This window comes from Adelges cooleyi, unplaced genomic scaffold, assembly GCF_023614345.1.
Source record: "Adelges cooleyi isolate 19-005CV unplaced genomic scaffold, UGA_ACOO_1.1 ACOO_flye_CR_arks_rails_tigmint_CR_PRNA_106, whole genome shotgun sequence".
In the NCBI taxonomy this organism is placed as follows: domain Eukaryota; kingdom Metazoa; phylum Arthropoda; class Insecta; order Hemiptera; family Adelgidae; genus Adelges; species Adelges cooleyi.
The window spans coordinates 498,088-519,014 of NW_026095759.1; the positions used below are offsets into that span (position 1 = coordinate 498,088).

Genomic DNA, 20,927 nt, shown 5'->3' on the forward strand with positions numbered 1-20,927 from the left:
TTTTTTTTTTTAGTTCATAACATATTGCTATGTCGATTTTTAAAAATCACAGAAAACTCTGGAACATTTGTAGCTGGTCGTTATAAGGTAGCACTTCCTATAAGTTTAAGTTACAAGTAATTACTCATTGTACTTTTTCCATGTCCACTAATAGAAACTGTACATGAGCTGAATAACATGTGAATTTTGTTTTAATAATACAAAAAGCCAAAAGGCCAATATTGTCAAAAACACAGACCAAAAAAAAAAACTGTACATTTTTTTTAAGCCCACTAAATTGTTTGTATTACCTACCAAAAAATATGGATTTTATTGGCATACACATTAAACCTTAACTGGGTCGGTCTAAAAAAAACTTGAATTATTGCCAATTATGCATCGGACATTTAATAATAAGTGTTTCGCTATTATATTATTACGTTTTGCGGAAATAATACAATAATAAACTGTTAATTGTTTCAGCATGTTATGAAAAAAATATGAATGAAAAACAACAAACCGAAGGAAAGTGATTATTATTCTTGATCAAGACTTTTATTCATTATAATAACTATTACTTTAAATCCATTGTACTTATAGGTAACTATTGAAAACTCGATTTTAATAGAAACGTAGTTGTAGAAAATTCACCTCGCGGTAGGCGCCTATATGTGCGCTGAGGCAATTTTCACACAAGTTTTGGACAAGTCTGAAGATTCTGGTAATCTGGTCCACGTACGACATAGGATCTAACTAATGTCTATAAATCAATCATCAATTTTAGGGTAAGATAACAAAAATAACGTTTAAATCAATATTTTGTTTTTTTCCTAACATGCTTAAATCACTGAGATATTACAGAAATAATTATCATTCACCATATACCATTCAACGATTGAGTGTTGTACAGAGTAACTTTTGCATAGTCAATTTTATTAATATTTTACAGTTAGATCTAGCGGTCAGCTTCACGTACATCTTCCGTTTGTATATGTAACGAAGTTAATAATACAATAAAGTTATAATAGAAAATGTATAATAACTATATGATGGAAAATGAGTGTAACAAATAAATACAATTTAAGAACGTTAAAAGTTATTTTATAACTTGTACAAATTAGTAAGCTACTACTTATAGAAAAGTTACAACTTTCGCGTGTAATTTCATACATGTACACCTAATTTAAATGTTTAACTTCGGTGTGCAAATATAGTTATATTAATATTAAATTATTTATTAGAAAAATGAAATAAGAAAATAGTTGGTTAATTTTTGTTCTAGTTATTCCGTATATGATTTGAGTGTATTAAAAATAATTGACTTTTTAGTACAACTCATATGTATCCATAACTTATAAAACGAAAAAAAAAATCGGGTCTACGTTTTTTTTTAAATTTGTATTTTATTGAATGAATTAAAAAAACAGACACATAATGATATTGACAATTATTGTATTATTGGTATTTAAACATTAGATTTGACTATTATGATAAAGTAACAGAAACTTGTATTAACTATGATAAACGTTATTTTTAAATGAATATTATTATTTTTAATTTTTTGCGTCGATCAAAAACGTAAGTACAGATTGATCTAGCTTTTTCTTTTTAACTAGGTACATGAATGTTTTCATAGAGAAAAGGTGTCCATAAATAAATGAATATAATAGAATTCAATTCCAAACAAAATTTTCTTAAGGGTACTATTAAAATATATGGCATACAAAATGGTATTTTCGACACCATAATATGATGTAATTTCTAGTCTCATATTGAGGCCCATTTTTTCATCTATGATTTGAAGTTGGCTGCTAGGCAATTCCATTACAGTTATACTTTTTTTCGTACAACATTTCGACATCTCTGTTTCGACATTGAAGGCATGACACATTTTTTTCAGCAAAACCATTCCATTAGTGTATGCATTTTTAAAATCGCCGTTTGTTTTGCAATTTAACAGCTCGCTGAACAGTTTTACGTCATCGTCGCTCTTTAAAGTTAACAATTGTGTGAACTTCTTGAATTGTTCGTAAAACAATAAGTTATATGCGCATTTCATTTTGTTTAGACTGCGCCTCATCCTTTGAACATGCGTTAAGTGTTTTATACACAACCTCAGCATCATTATTTTCAACGTTGAAATGAAATGATGGTGAACGTCCTGCAACGCTTTGACATGTTCTTCTAATGGTATAATTCTAAATGCAACCCATGTGAACTTATCATGTAAATATAATTCTAACCTGTGGTACTTAGGAATCAACCCAAATGTTCTGATCAAAGTGTTCATGACATCGTTATTATGTATCACGTTGTTTAAGTACAGTTTATCGACACTCAGGGATTTCACCATTATTGCCGTATGATTTTTTATTAAATCCTGTTCTAAATACGCGTTGGAATCGTTAACATTTAATAACAACATACGAGGATCATTTTCTCTAGTTATGTAATTAATGTACGATTCGTATTGACGGCGCTGTCCGTCTATAGTTACCATTACGGAACAATCCGATTGCAACCTCTTTCGCAATATCTCAAAAGTTTCATCCTGGAAATTCTCGTATCGGGCTGGATATGATTTTTCGTAAAACCACATTTCTTTTTCTACATAATATGTGCAAAAGAAAAACACCCACATGGCGCCCATCATTGATCTAGTTTTGGACAAATACACAGCCATAGTCACCAACATTTTTTTAGCCCAGTTGTGAAAGTCTGCCGATCTAGTATACTCCACCATCTCATCGCGCTTGTTGGTCCAAAGGAATTTACATAAATGGACGTGTAAAGTCGCGTGGTACAATAAATTGCATCCAATATTAAGACCTTTTTCTAAAGACCCGGGTGGTAAGGCATCGATGAAATTGTTCGTAAGTGATTCCAGACCGTATTGTGGACTTGGCGCAGTTGTGTCATCCCCTGAAATTTGGACCGCGTTGATTAAGACACAACCAATTACCGCGCAGCGTATTAAAAACCACGACATTTTAAAACCACGCTTTGAAAATATTTAAAAAGCACTAGTATTTAAAAAAATGTATTCATTTCCTATCATTCGTAGTAGATAACCTAGAAAAAAATTGGTAAATATTTCATTAGGTGTTGTGTTCCTATAGATTGTGTAAGCGAAGAAAATATTTTGTTTTGGACGACTATAGTTTAAATACAACCTAAATTGTGGGTGTATAATAAAAACACATTTTTTACACGTGTGTATTATATAAAAACAATTCAGACCACAATTTCCTTATAAGTTTTTACTCGGATCACAATTCACAATATAATATAATATTCTGTTTAAATCATACATTTTCGTATCTTATGGGAGAATAACAATGGTTATGTGTCAATAAAAAGGCAAGAGTATGTCTTGTACAGTTGTTACACGAGAAATCGTTGTGAAATGTGTTTGCCTGAACGACACTAGTGAGGAACACTATGAAAATAAGGGAAAAGTAAAATCATACTTGAATAGGTAAATAGATATTATATAAACAGTTAGATATAAATTGTGTCAAACTCTAAAATAGTAAACAATTTTGTTTCAACAACTAATAGTTGTTTGCAAACGGTGATATATTGTTTGAAATAAGATTTTATTCTCTCGTTTACTGTTTCAGTAAAATTGATTATTTAAAATAATCGATTTAAAGGATATCAAACTATTTATTTTTCGAAACATAAAATAATCGTCTTATGGATTCTACAAGGGAGATGAGATGTTTTACTATACAAAATATTCCTTATAAATTTCAACTCGATCCGACCGTTTTTTTTTCTGAAATTATAGCTATAAAAAGTTTAGACTATGAAGTATAAAATTTAACTTAAACTAGGTATTCGACTAACACCCATAAATTGTATACCAAATATTTTCTTTAACATATTAACGGTTGGTAAATAAAGGCATTAAGGTAGTAACATTGTGTGTTTAATAAGACATCCAAACATTAATTAATAATAAATCTATAACTATATCAAAAGCCGTTACATTCAGAAATAATTTTAAAAAGGAACCTTAATTTTAAATAGAGTACAAGGTTAAATATCTAAATTATTTAAAAAACTTCACCAAGGGATAATGTGTCAACATTTATGTAGTCTCCAAGAAAATATTATTAATTATTATAAATGCTTCGATGCCGACCTGTTGTAGGTAGATGTGTAGAAGTACAAAATTCAATAAAAGCAAGTAAAAGCTATAATGTGCATAAAATTATATTAGAGTATTAGGAGGATACGATTAGGGCTGATCATCTGTCTATAATAATTTGTCGTCGTTGTTACCCATCATTGTAATTAACAATATCATTAAATATATTTCTATATTTGTTTTTAATACTTACCAATTGACTGTTGATTCACTCACATATTATATCAACCTAGATATTTACTAGGGTCAAAGTGTTATTTTTACATTTTGTTTTGGTTTTTCCTCAATAAAAAAAAACTTGAATACAGATTAGTAAGCTTACCATATATGTCATAGCCCAATTATAATTTACTTTGAGTTTAATTTTCTGCCCGTAAGTTATAAGACTACCTACATCTAATAGGCCGTCGTAATTTTAAGTATAGGTATCCAAAAAATATGTTCGAAATTATAACTACCGAACAGTGTAGTTATATATTTTGATCACTAATTTTTGTTTTTAAACTTTAAAAGTAGTTTTGGTTTCTTAAATGGCACACGTGCTGTTTAGACTTGTTTTATATTATGTTTGTATGTGTAAAAAAAAAGCTAGAATTAGCTGACTAAAACCTTGATTAACATTTATAAAACAGAGTAGGTATAAAAAATCGTTTTCAAAAAATGATTGTAACTTCGTAACTCAGAAAATAATTATGGTAAATGACTTCTGATTTCACCTATTACTTTCAAATTAAAAAAACAAGTAGACTAGTGGAATAAAAAAATTAAATTTTGTCGAAGTTTTTCTGAAAATAAAACAGTCAATAAATGAGAATTTTACTGATATCATTCAAAGTATTACAGTCCTAGCCGTTAATTCTGATTGCATAAAAAAATAACACTTTGAAAGTAAAATATAACAAGCTAATAAAATATGTATAAAATATATGTATGTTGATTTTCGTTGTAACTTATAAACATATATTATCTAAACTACGAAAATCATAAGAAAAAGTAAATATTTTATAAATTATTGGATTAAATTCGAAAAATATAATAGTTAATAATTGTGAAAAATGCTTTCGAAATTTTAAGACAAAACATATACTATAATAACATTTATTTTCTGTTGAAAAATATACTTTGTATCTACAAATCTCGCAGTTATTTTTTTAAAGATTAATTGATTTATTTTAATCAATTTATCACATTAAAATAGTTGTTGTTCCATCTGAGTTTATGAATGAAAAGAATCAAAAACTATTTAAGTGAAACGGAAAGAATACATTTTGTCACTTTTTTAGATTACTATAGAACAGATTAAAAAAAAAAGTTATTGAATTATATGTATGGGGACTAAAAGTAGGTTTTAATTTTTGTTTATAAAATTGTATTAGGTATAAGTTTTTATATACTAATCTTTTTATTATTTTTATAATAAATCTACTTTTAACTACATTTCTAATAACTAAATAAAAAATCGCCTTTTTAGCCAAAGTAGTAAGAAAAAAAATTGAAATCTGTCAATACTAGTCGTACGCGATATAATTTATGAAGTGCTACTAGTTTACTTAAATACTTAAAACTAATAATAATGTTGTAGTATTTTTTATGTACATATTTTTATTAATATAATGAATGCATTTCTAAGGAGTCTAAATTTTGCTACCAATTAACTTATATCCTTGTTACTAACATTGTTTTTTTTAATATCTGAGAATAAGTTTCTTACCATAGTTCAGGACTATCCCGTGTTTAACTTGGGTGATATCTGCCAAAAAGTGTGCCCCAATTTACTGGAATATGAATTATGATGGACCTATGTACTACATGGTATGTAGTCCGAAGTGGAGATAACTCATTTTGTGCAATCAATTAGATATTTTATAATAATTTCCGATTTGATTTTGTAAAAAGCGAAATAACAAACATTATTCCTATAACAATAATAATACATATTATATAAGAAATTGCAACAAGTTATTTTAAAGAAAAATAGAAAAGAGGGAATCTTCAGACTTAAGTATAACTTATAAGACTACCATTAGGTAGGCTGTCTTAATAAAATATTTTTTTTCGCATTTATTTAGGTCTAAAGAAAAAAAATCACATAATTTATACAAACACAAAAAATAATAATAATAATTTTAATTATCACAGAGAACGGCTTGAAAAGTGTATTTTTATTTTGGGTTAAATTGTTTGTTTTTAAACAATTTAAATGGCCCGAAAAACTTGTTTAATATCTATATTTTCACGATAATAATATAGTCGCCATAATGACTGATAAGATATTTTAAAATTGCCACCAAAATTTTTTTTCCAGGAGATTAAACTCATCGATGGATGTTGATGTCGCTTGTTTTTTCTTTTCCAGTTGACATTATTTTACGGCTACAATTGTTCTGCCTAGCAAGTAGCAACGCCGTTCATTTGTCATTTCTTTCGACGCCATCGGCCATTGTCGCACACATTTTTCTTACAACGGTTCATCGAAAATGATTTTTCCTACTGCAGTTTTGTTATTTGGTAAGTATAGAAATTCGTTTTGTCCCCGCTAACTTTCTTTTTGTAAAATTGTACGTTAAAGTTGGTTTTTTCTTTAACATCGCTAATCGAAATGCGACTAGTGACGTTTGTCATGTCCGTATCATTACTTACAAAACACAACGGAATCGTTTCTTAACATGGCATCGCACCGCCCATTTTTAAGGAGTAAAGTTTGGGCAATTTTTTACAATATCTTAATTTAAAGGTTAAACTGTGATGTGTAATTATTAGTTCAATAACTAGGACTCTATTTTGGTGGTTGATTTATTGTTTGGACAATCGCAGCATCCTCGAAAGCGATTTAAAAATATTTTTTCATCTTTACACGTTTAAGCAGACTGAAAATAACTCGCTTAATTTTGGTTTTAGAGTAAATGCACTCATAATAAAATTAAAAGAGAACAATATTCCGGAGGGCAAGACGGTGCCTTTTTTTTCATTATTCCAAGTATAACGTAGTTATACATAGTTTAGAAATAACGACTATTTTAATATTTTTAAATGACTGTAACTTTTCAAAAAAATTTTTTTTTTTAAAAACGCATCGTCTTGCCCTCTGGAATATTGTTCTCTTTCAATTTTATTATGGGTGCTTTTACTCTAAAACCAAAATTAAACAAGTTAGTTTCAGTTGGCGTAAACATGTTTTTACCACTGAAAATCACCGGTGCGACGCCCTCTTAAGTAAAATTTGTTAGGTATCATTTTGCTTTAGATAACATTTCAGTTTTCTTTGTAAATGTGCCCGGGTAACCAAACTTATAGCTTTGCATCTTATAGTATGTGTTTATAATATCCTACCGTTTTTTCTCTACGAATACATCTTAATAACTGTAGTAGAATTAACTATTCAAATATATATTTTATAACAAGCTACCTTGATAGTATATGTTAACTTTATTTTATTGAAATTTCTAAAATACTTACAATAAATTATAGTTTCATATTCTCATAATTTCCGTTCTTTTTAGAATTAAACATTTCAATAATATAAAAGTCATAGCTGTAAACAGTATAAGTATAGAGAGTATTAGGGTATGTCTAGCTATAGAATAATTGTCTATTGTTAATTTACCAATTAAAAAAATTTGGGTTTTAAGTTTTGGGTTTGTTTATGTATTATTGTTCTTTATGGCCCTTAAAGAAATAAAATATTTATAAAAACCTTAATCCCTTTAAAGAACATAGGTACTAAAGCTACAGGAGTATACAACCCCAAGCTTTGCTGAGAATTTTTTAGTTTTAATACCTACACTATTTAATGTAAATAATATTATTTATTAGGTTAATTAATTTTTTTGAGTGTTTTTGATTTGGTTAAAAATTTAAATCGTCGGCCATATCAACCCACCTTGGTATTACAATAAGACAAATTGCTTTTAATATAAAAAAGACTCTTTAAATTTCCATTTGATGGACAATATATAGTAGTAAAAAATATATATATATTTGTATAAACAAAACTAAAATAGTTTTTGTTTAGTTTTTTTATATCTTGCAGTCTCAGTTTATCAAAAAAAATCTCTTTAATTAGATGTCTTGATTTCAAATGTTCTTTGCAAAAATAGGGAACATGACTTCTAGAGTAGTCGGAATCAGATTTTGTAAGATGGTGGATTCTAAAAATTTTAATTTTCGACACTATTACCCTTTTAAAAATAATAAAATAAGGGGTTTTAAGTTATCTTTTCTGAGAATAGCTATTTTTTTATAGAAAATCTGTGATCGCGATGGTCTGTAATATATAATCTACTTAAAAACAAAAAAAATCATATAAATCTAACCATTCTCCAAGAAAGTTATTAAATAAAACTTTAGTTGTATCTCTTAAAAAATTCAAATTTAAAAGTAGATAATACAAAAAAAAATAGTTGTTCACCATTTAATTAATCACGATAGTTGAAATTCCTTCTAGAATAATATAAGTCAAATTTTACTTATGTTTTGCCTCTTGCAAATATATATAACCAGCGTCTTATTATTATTGAAGTAGTGACAAATTGAAGAAATTTAAATGTGTATTGATAAATATTAATTAGTTTAATAATACCAAAAGTTTTGTATAAATTATTATGTAAAGAACAATTTATGATTGCAGTGCTTTGGTTGTGGCAAGAAAGTGAATATTTCGGTTTAAAAGAAAATGGTGATGACCAATTAAATAATTTTAATATCGATGATGAATGCATTTGCTTATCAAAGCAGTTAGATACTTTTAACTGCTTATCTGAACAGTTAGAAACTTCTGACAAAAGCATTTGTTTTCAAATTGAGAATTTACTAATTATGTTCAAAATAAATAAATTAGTAAAAAGATCTTATATTATGGGGCCAGATTTTTTTCGACGTTTTTTCCCCTCATCTCAATCGGAGGAATTTCCACATCCTACATTGATTCCCTCAAACATTAAGAAAAAAAACAACTTGTCAAACCGGATTCGGAGAAACTCTCAAAATTCAACAACAATCAAGACAAATTCATTAAACTACACCATTCATAACAATTCTTTTTCATCGACCACTCCTTTGAGTCTTCTTGTGAATCAAACATCAAAGACAACAAAACAAAATCATACATCAGAAAAATATGATAATGATACTATGAGCGTGACAACACCATCTATTATTGGAAAGAATATTGTAAATGTGGCCAACTTAACTTCCTTGACCAATAATTCCTTATCAGGGATGGCCGAATTCAACAGTCCAGGTGAGTTTCTACTTTCCACTTTCTAAATATGCAACGCATTGTAATTTTTTATTTATTTATTTTTTTATTTAGCTGAAAAAGAAGAAGAAAGGAAAGAAAATAGCAGAGGCATTGATGTTTGGATTATAGGTTCAGTTTTGTTCTTTGGTAAGTTATTTATAATAAATAATGACATTTGTAAGTGATAACTTAACACCTTATTTTAAAACTGAAATAACATGTAAAACAAAGATTTCTTTAGCTTCAATGTAAAGCTATAAAAGGTTTTTTCAAATGATTATTATTATTTAAAAATATGATAATTCATAACTGATAACAAAAAATTATATAACATACCTCTAGTATGATTTCTATTTTTAATCTAAAATTAGTGATGATAATATGAGAAATGTCATATTTTATTTCTTTTCTATATAATATGTCTCATTGAAAAAAGTTGTAGACCTCACTTTGAGTTAAAAATGTATACTTAGTCGTAGTATCATTCTTAGTCGTAATTATAATAAGATTTTTTTTTATTAGAACACAAACTTTTATCTGATACTTGTAAACTTATTTGTACAGGTTTTATTGATTGTGAATATAATATATAAGCTTTTATAAAATAACAGTTCTATCTTTTTTTTTTCCAGTTTTCTTTATGCTGGCTACTGCTTACTATTACATGAGTAACATTGGTTCACAACTCAGACGTGGGAGTTATGGAGTTCGTTCGATGTTTCCCAACAACAATACCGAGTCTGCTGTCTGATTTTTCTAGTTAAAAAATATTTGGAGTTTAGAGCTGGAAAAGATTTTCCAGTTAAAAAAAAACTCTGTACTTTTCCAGCCTTAAACTCCAAAAACTTTTTATTATTAATTCTATACTTAATTATTTTTTCAATCATAAGAACATATGTTCGGAACATAATGTTACCCCTCAAAACAATTCTAAGACTTATGGAAAAGAAATTCTATAAATTAATTACTCTAAAGCACATAATTTTTAGAGACACTAAAAAGTTAACGTTTATTCTAAATTTAACAATTGTCAAATATCAATGAACTCTTAAAAAAAAAAAATTCTTTATAAATGCAATACATGGAACGATTTTTGTTTATTCTTTAATATCGTTGATGTAAAAATACAATAAGAAATGTATTACCTACATTGTTTTCAAATGTAATAATAAAACTAGTTTTATTTTATTTTGAGTATTATTTAATTAAACCACTTTTTCTACCTTGAAATTAAAAAAAAAACTAAAATAAGTGATTGTAAAATTAATACAAATTGTTTTTGGGATTTTTAATATTCAACATATAAAAAATTATACTTAACCGTGTCCTATTCATAATTTTGTATGGCTGAAAAAAAGTTTTCCTTTTAATTATTTATTATGTGTGTTAAGTAAATGTATGAGGTCTATCTGTATTGTTTCTATCAAGTGTTCATGCAAGTAATTAGACATTTTTTTAAACAAATTAATGAAGTGAAAGAAATCTATAACAAGCGCCTTCTACAGCGACGAGCTTCGACAGAAACCGTTGTTATTTCAGTAAAAATGGGAAAAATCGACCTCGAAGTAGCCTCCAGCAAGTAATGTACAGAATTGGGATATTCTCTTTTCGATTATAAATAGTATTGGTGACTTTAAAGAGAAAAACATCTTTATTTGTTTTTATTTTTTTCTATTAATTCTTCCAAAAATTCAAGTATAATTGTAAAACCAATACAGACTTAATAAAAATGTATATATTAATCTCTTATGTACCTTTTCTGTTAAGTTAAGTTGTAGCATAGCTTTATTTAACATAAATACTAAATTTAAACTTTTGTGATTCGTCATACTTTACAATTTCATTACAACAAAGTCCAATTCCACAAACAAAATAACTAGTGAAATAAAATTACATATTTTATTATCACAGATATATATTATAATACAATATAATACTATAAATAAGTTTTGTAACATACAGAATATTAAAAGGAGTGAATTGCACTAAAAAAATGTGTACGCTTAAACAAACAAATAAATCTTAAAATAATTTTAAAATAAAATAATAACCAACAGATAGCAAAATAAACAATGACAAGTTGGTAAATATAATAATAACAGTAGTAGTTTGAGTAAATTTGTCTTTTTTTTATAACTAGCAAATCAAGCCAAAATATAAATACTATAGCCTTTTATAATATTAGCTCATAACGATGAATCATTTTATTGGTTATATGTAAATGATTACGCGGTTTTATCTTTTTTGAGCAGTTCATTAATCTATAAAAAAACATTAAGAATTTTTTGATTAATTAAAAAATGAAATGAAACAGCAACTGAATCACTTAAATTTGTTCACCTGTGCTTTATACATGTCTTTTACATCTTGGAGATCTGATTTCAACTCGTCTCATTCTTCAAGTTCTTCACCGTATAACTGTAACAGTGCATCGTACCTCCTTTGCAAGTCTAACGATTCCGCCAGTGAGCTGACTTTTCTTCTACTTTGACAGTTACAGCAGCTAATTCCGTCGTCAACTGATCCCTTTCATGATCTCTTCTGGACATCTCCTATTGTAGCTGTTGTGCTTCTCCTGTTAAAAAAGTTTTATTAATAAAACATGTTGATAAAAAAAAAATAATTTAACCACTGTTCTTACCTTCTTTTAGCTTTATCTGAGACTGTACATTTTCTAAAATTGTCGTTGTATTGATAAACGATGGTCTCATAGAATCGTAAACACTGCCTGCTCTTTCGGTTATTGAGCTCCTGTCGTCATCGGCAAACTATATAAATTAAAATTATTGTTTACACATAATAACTACACAGAATAAAATTAAATGTATTAATTACAGATGGCCAAAAGGAAGATTCGTCCATAGATGGAACGCCGACACTAGTAGTATGATTCTACGAGGGAGATGAGCTGTTTAACTATGCAAAATATTCCTTATAAATTTCTCAACTCGATCCGACAGTTTTTTTTTTCTGAAACTATAGCTATAAAAAGTTTAGACTATGAAGTATAAAATTTAACTTAAACTAGGTATTTGACTAACATCCATAAATTGTATACCAAATATTTTCTTTAACATATTAACGGTTGGTAAATAAAGGCATTAAGGTAGTAACATTGTGTGTTTAATAACACATCCAAACATTACTTAACAATAAATCTATAACTATATCAATGGCCGTTACTTTCAGAAATAAATTTTAAAAAGGAACCTTAATTTAAAATAGAGTACAAGGTTAAATATCTAAATTATTTTAAAAACTTCACCAAGGGATAATGTGTCAACATTTATGTAGTCTCCAAGAAAATTGTATTAATTGTTATAAATGCTTCGATGCCAACCTGTAGGTAGATGTGTATAAGTACAAAATTCGATAAAAGCATAGTAAAAGCCATAATGTGCATACAATTATTTTAGAGTATTAGGGGGATATGATTAGGGCTGATCATCTGTCAATAATAATTTGTCGTCGTTGTTACCCATACATTGTAATTAACAATATCATTAAATATATATATATATATTTTTTAATACCTACCAATTGACTGTTGATTCACTCACATATTATATCAACCTATAGATATTTATTAGGGTCAAAGTGTTATTTTTACATTTTGTTTAGGTTTTTCCTCAAAAAAAAAAAACTTGAATACAGATTAGTAAGCTTACCATGTATGTCATAGCCCCATTATAATTTACTTTGAGTTTAATTTTCTGCCCGTAAGTTCTAAAACTACATCTAAACTACATCTAAACTACATCTAAACTACATCTAGTAATTTTAAATATAAGAAAATGTACAATTTTTGGGGGTTTTTCTCAATTTTGAAAACCAAGACGTGAACTTTTTTAATGTTTGACCAAATAAAATATATTTTAGGTATGATTTATGGGCTTTAGACTGCTACATAAAGAAATCCGATCATTCTCTTAGAATATAATATCATTGGTCCAGACACAAAAATAAAAAAAATCTTCTCAAACACATCATTGTAACTAATGGGTAACAATATCTTTTCAGCTACACAATTAACTAATAACAAATGATTTATTTGAAAAGCATTTTTATTTACTGTTACAAATTATTTGGTATTTATATTTTCAAATAATTTTTTAATTAAATCACACCTTGGCATTATCTACCTACTATTAATAAATACTTTTTATTATTATACGAACTTTAAATGTATAACAAGTTTATCCGGTAGTTTATTTAATAAAAACGCCCAACGTTGTCGAAATCGAATTATGATTATATTTTATGTCGTCCATCATTGTATTTACACTTTGTTTGTAACGAATTGAATCTAATTTTAAAAAAACCGTCTAATTCGTACAAGAAATCGTCATGATTTACATTTAAAACGCACTTACGATATCCGTTATGATCGAACTCGGACTTTGAACGTACAATTTTATAGATTTCTCTTAGTGCAAACATTTGTTCGCAATCGCATTCAATTCGGTCAAGTATAGCCAAACCATCCGGAGCGTGCACACTCTGAATGTGTCCGTAAGCATCATGTTATATTTTCCCATACGAACGTTAAAGCGTTGGTAATCATGTATTGTTTGTCTATATTTGCTCTCTGAAAACAACAGTAATAATAATTCATTTTGGCTGCGTACCGATAAACCAGCCATACTTCTTCCATTTGTATACCGTCTTTAACGTAGAACAACGAGCGAACCATGTTCACCGTTTCCGTTAAGAAATACACCGAAGTCATCCAATAGAGTTTTGGTTCAAAACGACTGTAGTCGGCCTCCAGAAGTAATTTTCTGACCGTAGAAAAATAAAAGTGTGCGCTGAACAGATAACCGCATTTGAGTTGGTCGAATTTCCAAATTATCGCTTGCCTCAGCTGACCGTCGGACACGTTCTCCAAGGAAGTGGGCAAATCAAATTGCTCGTTTACACATCCGGTACTTAACGACCGGACCTGGTGCCATTGTTCCATTAGTTTTGAACGTTTGTCACTTAGTTCACTAGTACACAATGACCTCACATGGGCTAGTATGAAAACCAAACATGCTACAAGGTATTTTGTTAAAAACATTTTAATTCGGTTTGTTATTGCGACTTACAACGGACAATTTGAAAACGAATTATTAAACATAACCTCACACTTTTTAAGAAATTTAAGTATACATACATACAAGCTACTTGTATAAACAACTACACTTAAAACGGCTATATTTTATAGTTTATGACGAATAACGTGCTTTATTTACTGTCGGTGGCGTTGCATTTATTTGTTGCAATATCTACCATATGGTGAACGCAAATGCAAACTCTCCAATGCACTAGTTTGAATTTCAAATGTTTTTTTATGAAAAAATTATAAGGTGGTTTTTCTGTTTGAAATATATGATCACAGTCAACATTAAAACTATGAAAAATATTATTTAAATCGGTTCAAAATATAATCGTCGCTATTTATTTATTTTCTATTGAGTTAAATTAGACTTCAACAACCATTATTCCACTATACAACATTAAACCGTTAATCAGCTATTAAGGCTAGTTAATTATATTAACCATCCTATGTATATAATTATTTTATATAATATTAAATTCTTAACTGTTTGCATGTAATATCATATTACAAATTTTATATAGTTGGTCCAAAACATTATCGTTACTATTTGTTTATCGATACGCTTTACACATTTGCACGGTAACGGTAATCTTAAAATTGTTGCTATTTTTCAATGTATGAAAATACAATTTTGTATTCAATAATACTGTCAACGTCAATAGATTTTTACAACACGTTAGTGACTTTGAATGCGGTCAAAATCCGCTGAATTTAGGTACCTATGCAAATAATGATATTTGACCGAAAATTGAATAGACTAAAACGCATCGAGCGACCAGTACGATATTTGTTAAAATCTTAAATTCAACCGTAAAAGCAGCGATCGAGTCTAGTGACAAAATCGGTAGGTAAGAAATTAACCGTTTACAAAAACAAACTTTGTTTATTATTTGAAAATATTAAGATTTTTTTTTCCTGTCGACGACCGGCACTGTATAGAGATTGCACTCTGGCGTCGTCCGAAAATGCATACAATCTGTGGTAGTTCACTTTTTTTTTGGTAATCCGTACTTGCAGTCGTGCATTTACTTGATTGTGACATCATCATCTTTCATATACAACGCATTTGATCTCGATGATCTCATAACCCATGGACGAAAGAGTCAGCATCCGTGACAGTGGAATACCTCTGAAGAAGTATGGAAGCATCAACAGGAAGTCGAACTTGTTGCCGAACACGTGCTACGTCAAACACGTGGTCACCCAGACCGACACTATACAAGGGTTGGCTCTCAAGTACGGCTGTACAACCGAAAAAATACGGAAAGCCAACCGGCTATTTGCCAACGACAGCTTGTTTCTGAGAGAGCATTTGTACGTGCCCACCGGAAACGTTGTGGTCAATGCCGGAAACGGCAACGACAGGGAAAATATAAAATCACCGCCGTCGGACGAGAATAATTATTACTGTCGAGAAGACTGCAATAACTTTTTGAACAAAATCGACAGTAAAATTGCCAGCGCCAGAGCTCAAGTGATCGACAGCCAGAAAAGGAGTTCCTATTATCCACAAGAACAACAAGTACTGTTTACCTGGCACCGTAGAATACCTAGTCCCGAGTCCGACTCCGACGACAATATACCTTACCCGATAATTGTGACCCAGAACAAAAAAATGTCCGGTTCGCGACTACGTCTGAAACAAAATCAAGAAGAACTGTTTCCTTTGTGATAACAACTGTCAGAATATAATATCATGGTTTTTTTTTCTTTTTGCCCCGTAAAATCTAAATATGTCGAGAAAAAAATGTAAAAAACATTATTGAAATACTAAAAAAAAAAAAATGTGATATTTTCTAATTATCAAAACAATTTGTCGTGTAAAATGGTTTAACTGTTTAAGCGAAATCTAATTGAAAATATTATGTTTGTGATTGTATTTTTTCTTCTAGTTTTACGTACAACTTTTGTAATACGTTAAGATTAATTTTAAGTATATTCTCAAAGTGAATGTTGAAATATTATCAATTGTATTACCGAAATAAATTCCAAAGATTGTTTAAATTTTCTTGTGAATTTTGAATGATTGTTACCATTAAGATGTGAAACAAAACTATTTACAATTATTATTGTTGTTAATTCTTTATTAGTCTATACATACATAAGAACTGCTAGCATCTCTCTGCACTCATAATCAAGATATTATTGCCAGTTTTTAAATGCTTAGAGCTGTCATTTTCCCTTTACTACAAAAGGATAGACAAATCGTAGGCGAAAGGGCAGAAAACAGCGGTAATAATAGCAAAGGTGTTCACTTCGGAAAAATTATATTAAAAAAAGCAATAGAACTTTAAAAAATACCACAAAGTCAGTATGGTCACGACAGCGGAACGGTAGCCATCGCTTGTACATTAAAAAACATATTATGCTCAATAATATTATACACAGAGTATTTATATGGTATATCTAACGCAAAATGAGTTAATCGTTATAATTCATTAAATAAACGAGAGAAAATTTTATACTAATTAAGGATTAGTATCTCAACAAGTAATTACACCAATAGTTACAAGCTCAATAAAACCATCCACAGAATCAAAATATCTAATAAATAACACAGGGTGATCCACCTATCGTGAATTTTATTGGTCTGCAAAAAAATCTGGATATTATTTGCATTTTTATAAACCTTAAAGTAAAGCTCAACGTCTTGCATTAACATCATTGGAGCCAAAAATCCACAAAACTCGTTCAAAACAAACAGAAAGAAATAACACACTAAACACGTTTAATCCTTGTATAAACTTCACTTATTGTGTAATAATTGAAGGGGTGAATGGATAAAGGTGTTGAGTGACTTTTTTTGTAAAATAGATATAAAAACAATTTGAATTAATGAAAATGTTAGGATATTTTACACAATTTAGCAAAATATTATATTTTATATATTTTATATTGATAAAATGGAAATTCTCTCACCATCGTTTTAATAATATTATATGTATATATTTTTTTAATAATATAACGTCATAGAATATAAGTAGTTTGTGGAATTAAAAGTGATAAATTTAGTGACTTGTGAGGTTAGCGATTGCTTCTTTGAATAAATACTAGTTTGTGTAAAAATTAAAACTATTAAACAATGCTTTTAGTTAGGGAGGTAAAGATGTTTATTCCTTGTATAATGTCATTTGTTGTGTAATAATTTAAGGGGTGAGTGGATAAAGGTATTTGATTGACAGTTAAATATGTTAGTTGAGCTTAAAAATTTAAAAAGTTTCAAGTATTTAAATATATATATATTTAATTATATATAACATTTTGACTATTAAGAATTGAAATAACTGTTTGGACAATATTATTTCCTGCTTTGCTGATATCTGAATCCGGTGTATTGATTTCATTTGGTCTGGCCAAGTTGCGTTTTTCAATTTCGTTTTTTATAGTCTGTAAAAATGTAATCAAATAAAATAAAACAGTATAATTACAATTTTAGGTATAAATGCACTTTACCAGACACCCTTTTTTTTTGTATCTTTGTAGCCAGTCGCTAACACCTATTTTTATACATGCAAAAAAAATATACGAATTTCAAGAAGCTATTGAAGAAATTTGGAACTAGAGCAGTCCGCCCAATTATGACTCGCGATTCGTAAATTTCATTTGTACCCAATTTTATTTTATTAGCAATAAATGCATTATCGTTAATCACCGTTGTGAGTTCAGGAAATAATTCACAAAAATTGTCATCGCGTATGTTAGTTTCCAAACTTTGAGCAGCCAGTTGACGCCTTTCGTAATCTGTCATATTATTACTGCCCCATGTACGAGTGTTTTCCAGCTTAAATAAACAAATTAAAATTGCACACAAACAATGATTCATTCAATTACCATGAAGCTGAACAATCCAGTGAATATTGTAGATACACTCCAAGCAGGATTCCACGTATCCGGGCAAAAATCGCTGATTGTTAAGCAGAGTCGAGTGTTTGCTTTAAACCTCCCGTTAGGAGTAAATGCTTGGTGGCATAAATGGAAAATCTCCAGGAAAACCAAGTCGACCCAAGTAGTATCCCCCAGCATATGGCGAATCGTCCGGTCCGCTTATAACATAGCACTTGTAAATTCATTGTTACTTTACAATTCTAAACTAATAATTGATTTCTACAATTATAAAATACCATTGCAATATGTTTGACGGATCGGGTTCAGCTACTACGTATGGTACTGGGTCATTTTTAAGACGAGCATAATCATGTTTTAATCGAAGTGTAGCAGATGATGTCTTAGGTGGCATAATTCAATTTTGTTCGTATAGTTGTTTACAAAAACTTGTGGAAAAAAGTGCATTCCCACAATAAAATATAATCTCGTTATATTTATCCAGTTTCTATAACAATACAATATCAGAAAAAATAATAATATAAGCTAATGAATTATTATTGAACTTCACTTCAACTAAGTAGGCAATAATTCCAACAAACACGCTTTAAAAATGTGTAATTTATTTAATATTATAGTTATTTTATCGAACATTTAAACAGAAATTAATTTTATGTACTTTTACATTCAACATAGAAATGTATGAACTATAAATTGGGGAAATATTGATAAAATAGAAAAGACATGGAATAGAAAATAACTAGTTGATCAACAGCTGTTCTGGAGGAGGCAAAGTTGGAACTTAATATTTATTATTATCAACAGTTTTTGGGAGGCAATAATTATTAAATTTAAAACAATCAGTTTGTACAAAAAACTTATAATAAAACGGAATACCTAGTGGCTAGTTGTATTAAATTGCAGTATCTATTTAATAGTTTAATCTAATCTTAAAGAGAAATATTATACTATATGTTATTTTTTTACCAATTAACAGTGGTCAAACTTTTGACTAATACTCGGTCTGTAAATTCTTTGTAAATTGGTCTTATTAATTATAGTCTAATCAAATATAAGGATAGTTATAGAATAGACAATACAATACTGTTTCGACAATATTATTTTCTAGTTCGCTGATATCTGGGTCCGATGTACTGATTTCATTTGCTCTGGCCAAATTGCGTTTTTCAATTTCGTTTTTGATAGTCTGTAAAAATGTAAGCAAATAAAATAAAAGAGTATATTTACAATTGTAGGTATAAATGTACTTTACCAGACACCCTTTTTTTTTTTGTATCTTTGTAGTATTTTTGAAATTTTTATGTCTTTGCTATGGCACACACACGGAAAATCTACACCGACACCGCTTATCATAACGACACCGGTTATCATAACGAAAAATAACAGCTGATTTATCTGTTTAGATAAGAGAGATAACAGATAACAGATAACAGATATGGGTTTTACTTTGGAACACAACCGGAAAAAAATTGACACCGACACCGACACCGGTTATCATAATGAAAAAAAAAACAGCTGATTTATCTGATAAGAGAGATAAGTGATAAGGGAAGGGGTGAGAGTTAGAGATGAAGGATAAGGTGGAAATGGGGCTGGGGGTGGTTATAAGGATGAGGATGAGGTCGAGGTTGAGGATGAGGTCGAGGTCGAGTATGAGGACGAGGATGGGGAGGGGATGTTAAGTTTTTTTATTATGTGTTGTTTTCACAACGAACAAACTTAAATTAATGGTTTATGAATTGATTCAAAATAACTAGCCATGTAAACGTTTTGCCAATAAATCGATTAAGGGCAATTATTAAAAAAAACACTAAAATACTTTTGGCCGCAACATAAAATTAATCATCACCTACCATTCGAGTACCGTGGTTACCATTGTCGCAAACCAAGTGTTTATTTTGGGTTATCAACGAAAAATATTTCGAATGGTGTCAAGGCTTTATAAAAAAAAAGCGGACGGTGCTCCGCATAACGAGACATAAAAATGTATCCCGTGGTGTAGCGGACTTGTACGCAAGCTGTTAAAAAATAATATGTAGTACCTTTCTTAAAAAAATAACTTTAAGCCAAGCCAAGTAAATCTTTAGGCCATTTTAAACAGATTTTTTTGTAGCAAATGTAGCAGATTTGGGTCCCCAATTGATCCACCGCATATGATAGATTTCGGAGGGCACCAGTTGACTCTAAAACGACGTTAAGCAATTTCCTTATGGAACTACCATCACCATAGGTTTCTTTTATTTAATAATTTGCTTAACTGAACATATAAGAAAGTTTATTACTAATCAATAGGCATTAACAAATATTATAAATTTTCTTGTTACTGTTTATTTACTGTCATGTAATACTAATGGGTTTTAACTACGCTATGTTGTTTTAAATGTATTTTTTTTTTTTACGTCTTTGTTTACAACATTTTTTTTAACCACTGAACTAAATTCTTCATTTAGCAAGCTTATACTTTACACGTGTTTTTCATTTATGTTTGCCAAAAATTAAATTATTTCATCCCGCATCAAATTTAAAAACGTTTGACTTGAAAATACAGCAGACCATTATTTTTTTTAAAAAAAAGTTTGGATTTGTTCCAAATTTATTTCAGGTGTTGT

The 20,927-nt window shown here is 29.0% G+C and overlaps 2 protein-coding genes and 1 pseudogene across 5 annotated transcripts; 2 read left to right on the top strand and 1 right to left on the bottom strand.

Moving 5' to 3' along the window:
- Positions 1–595: 595 nt before the first annotated feature.
- Positions 596–10,334, top strand: LOC126837346 (uncharacterized). 4 transcript variants are annotated; one of them, XM_050571259.1, is made up of 6 exons: positions 596–764; positions 6,492–6,643; positions 8,763–8,810; positions 9,000–9,374; positions 9,447–9,551; positions 10,007–10,334. In XM_050571259.1, the coding sequence occupies exons 2-6, from the start codon at positions 6,613–6,615 to the stop codon at positions 10,123–10,125; spliced, it is 678 nt and encodes a 225-aa protein (XP_050427216.1). In that variant the 5' UTR covers positions 596–764; positions 6,492–6,612; the 3' UTR covers positions 10,126–10,334. The 4 variants fall into 4 exon arrangements, with proteins under 4 accessions (XP_050427216.1, XP_050427202.1, XP_050427194.1 ...); XM_050571245.1 differs by having other exon boundaries at positions 6,441–6,643; positions 8,763–9,374; XM_050571237.1 differs by having other exon boundaries at positions 8,763–9,374.
- Positions 10,335–15,565: 5,231 nt separating this feature from the next.
- LOC126837523 (lysM and putative peptidoglycan-binding domain-containing protein 1-like) lies at positions 15,566–16,147 on the top strand. The gene has a single exon (XM_050571466.1). It carries the CDS (start codon positions 15,566–15,568, stop codon positions 16,145–16,147), a length of 582 nt encoding a protein of 193 aa, XP_050427423.1.
- Positions 16,148–17,351: 1,204 nt separating this feature from the next.
- LOC126837505 (ubiquitin-conjugating enzyme E2 J2-like) lies at positions 17,352–18,712 on the bottom strand (annotated as a pseudogene).
- Positions 18,713–20,927: the final 2,215 nt, after the last annotated feature.

Coding starts and splice junctions, on each gene's coding strand:
- LOC126837346 (XM_050571245.1), top strand. CDS start 6,613: ATGATTTTTCCTACTGCAGTTTTGTTATTTG. Junction 9,375..9,446: donor GGCCGAATTCAACAGTCCAG/GTGAGTTTCTAC, acceptor TTTTTTATTTAG/CTGAAAAAGAAGAAGAAAGG. Junction 9,552..10,006: donor TATAATAAATAATGACATTT/GTAAGTGATAAC, acceptor TTTTTTTTCCAG/TTTTCTTTATGCTGGCTACT.
- LOC126837523 (XM_050571466.1), top strand. CDS start 15,566: ATGGACGAAAGAGTCAGCATCCGTGACAGTGGAATACCTCTGAAGAAG.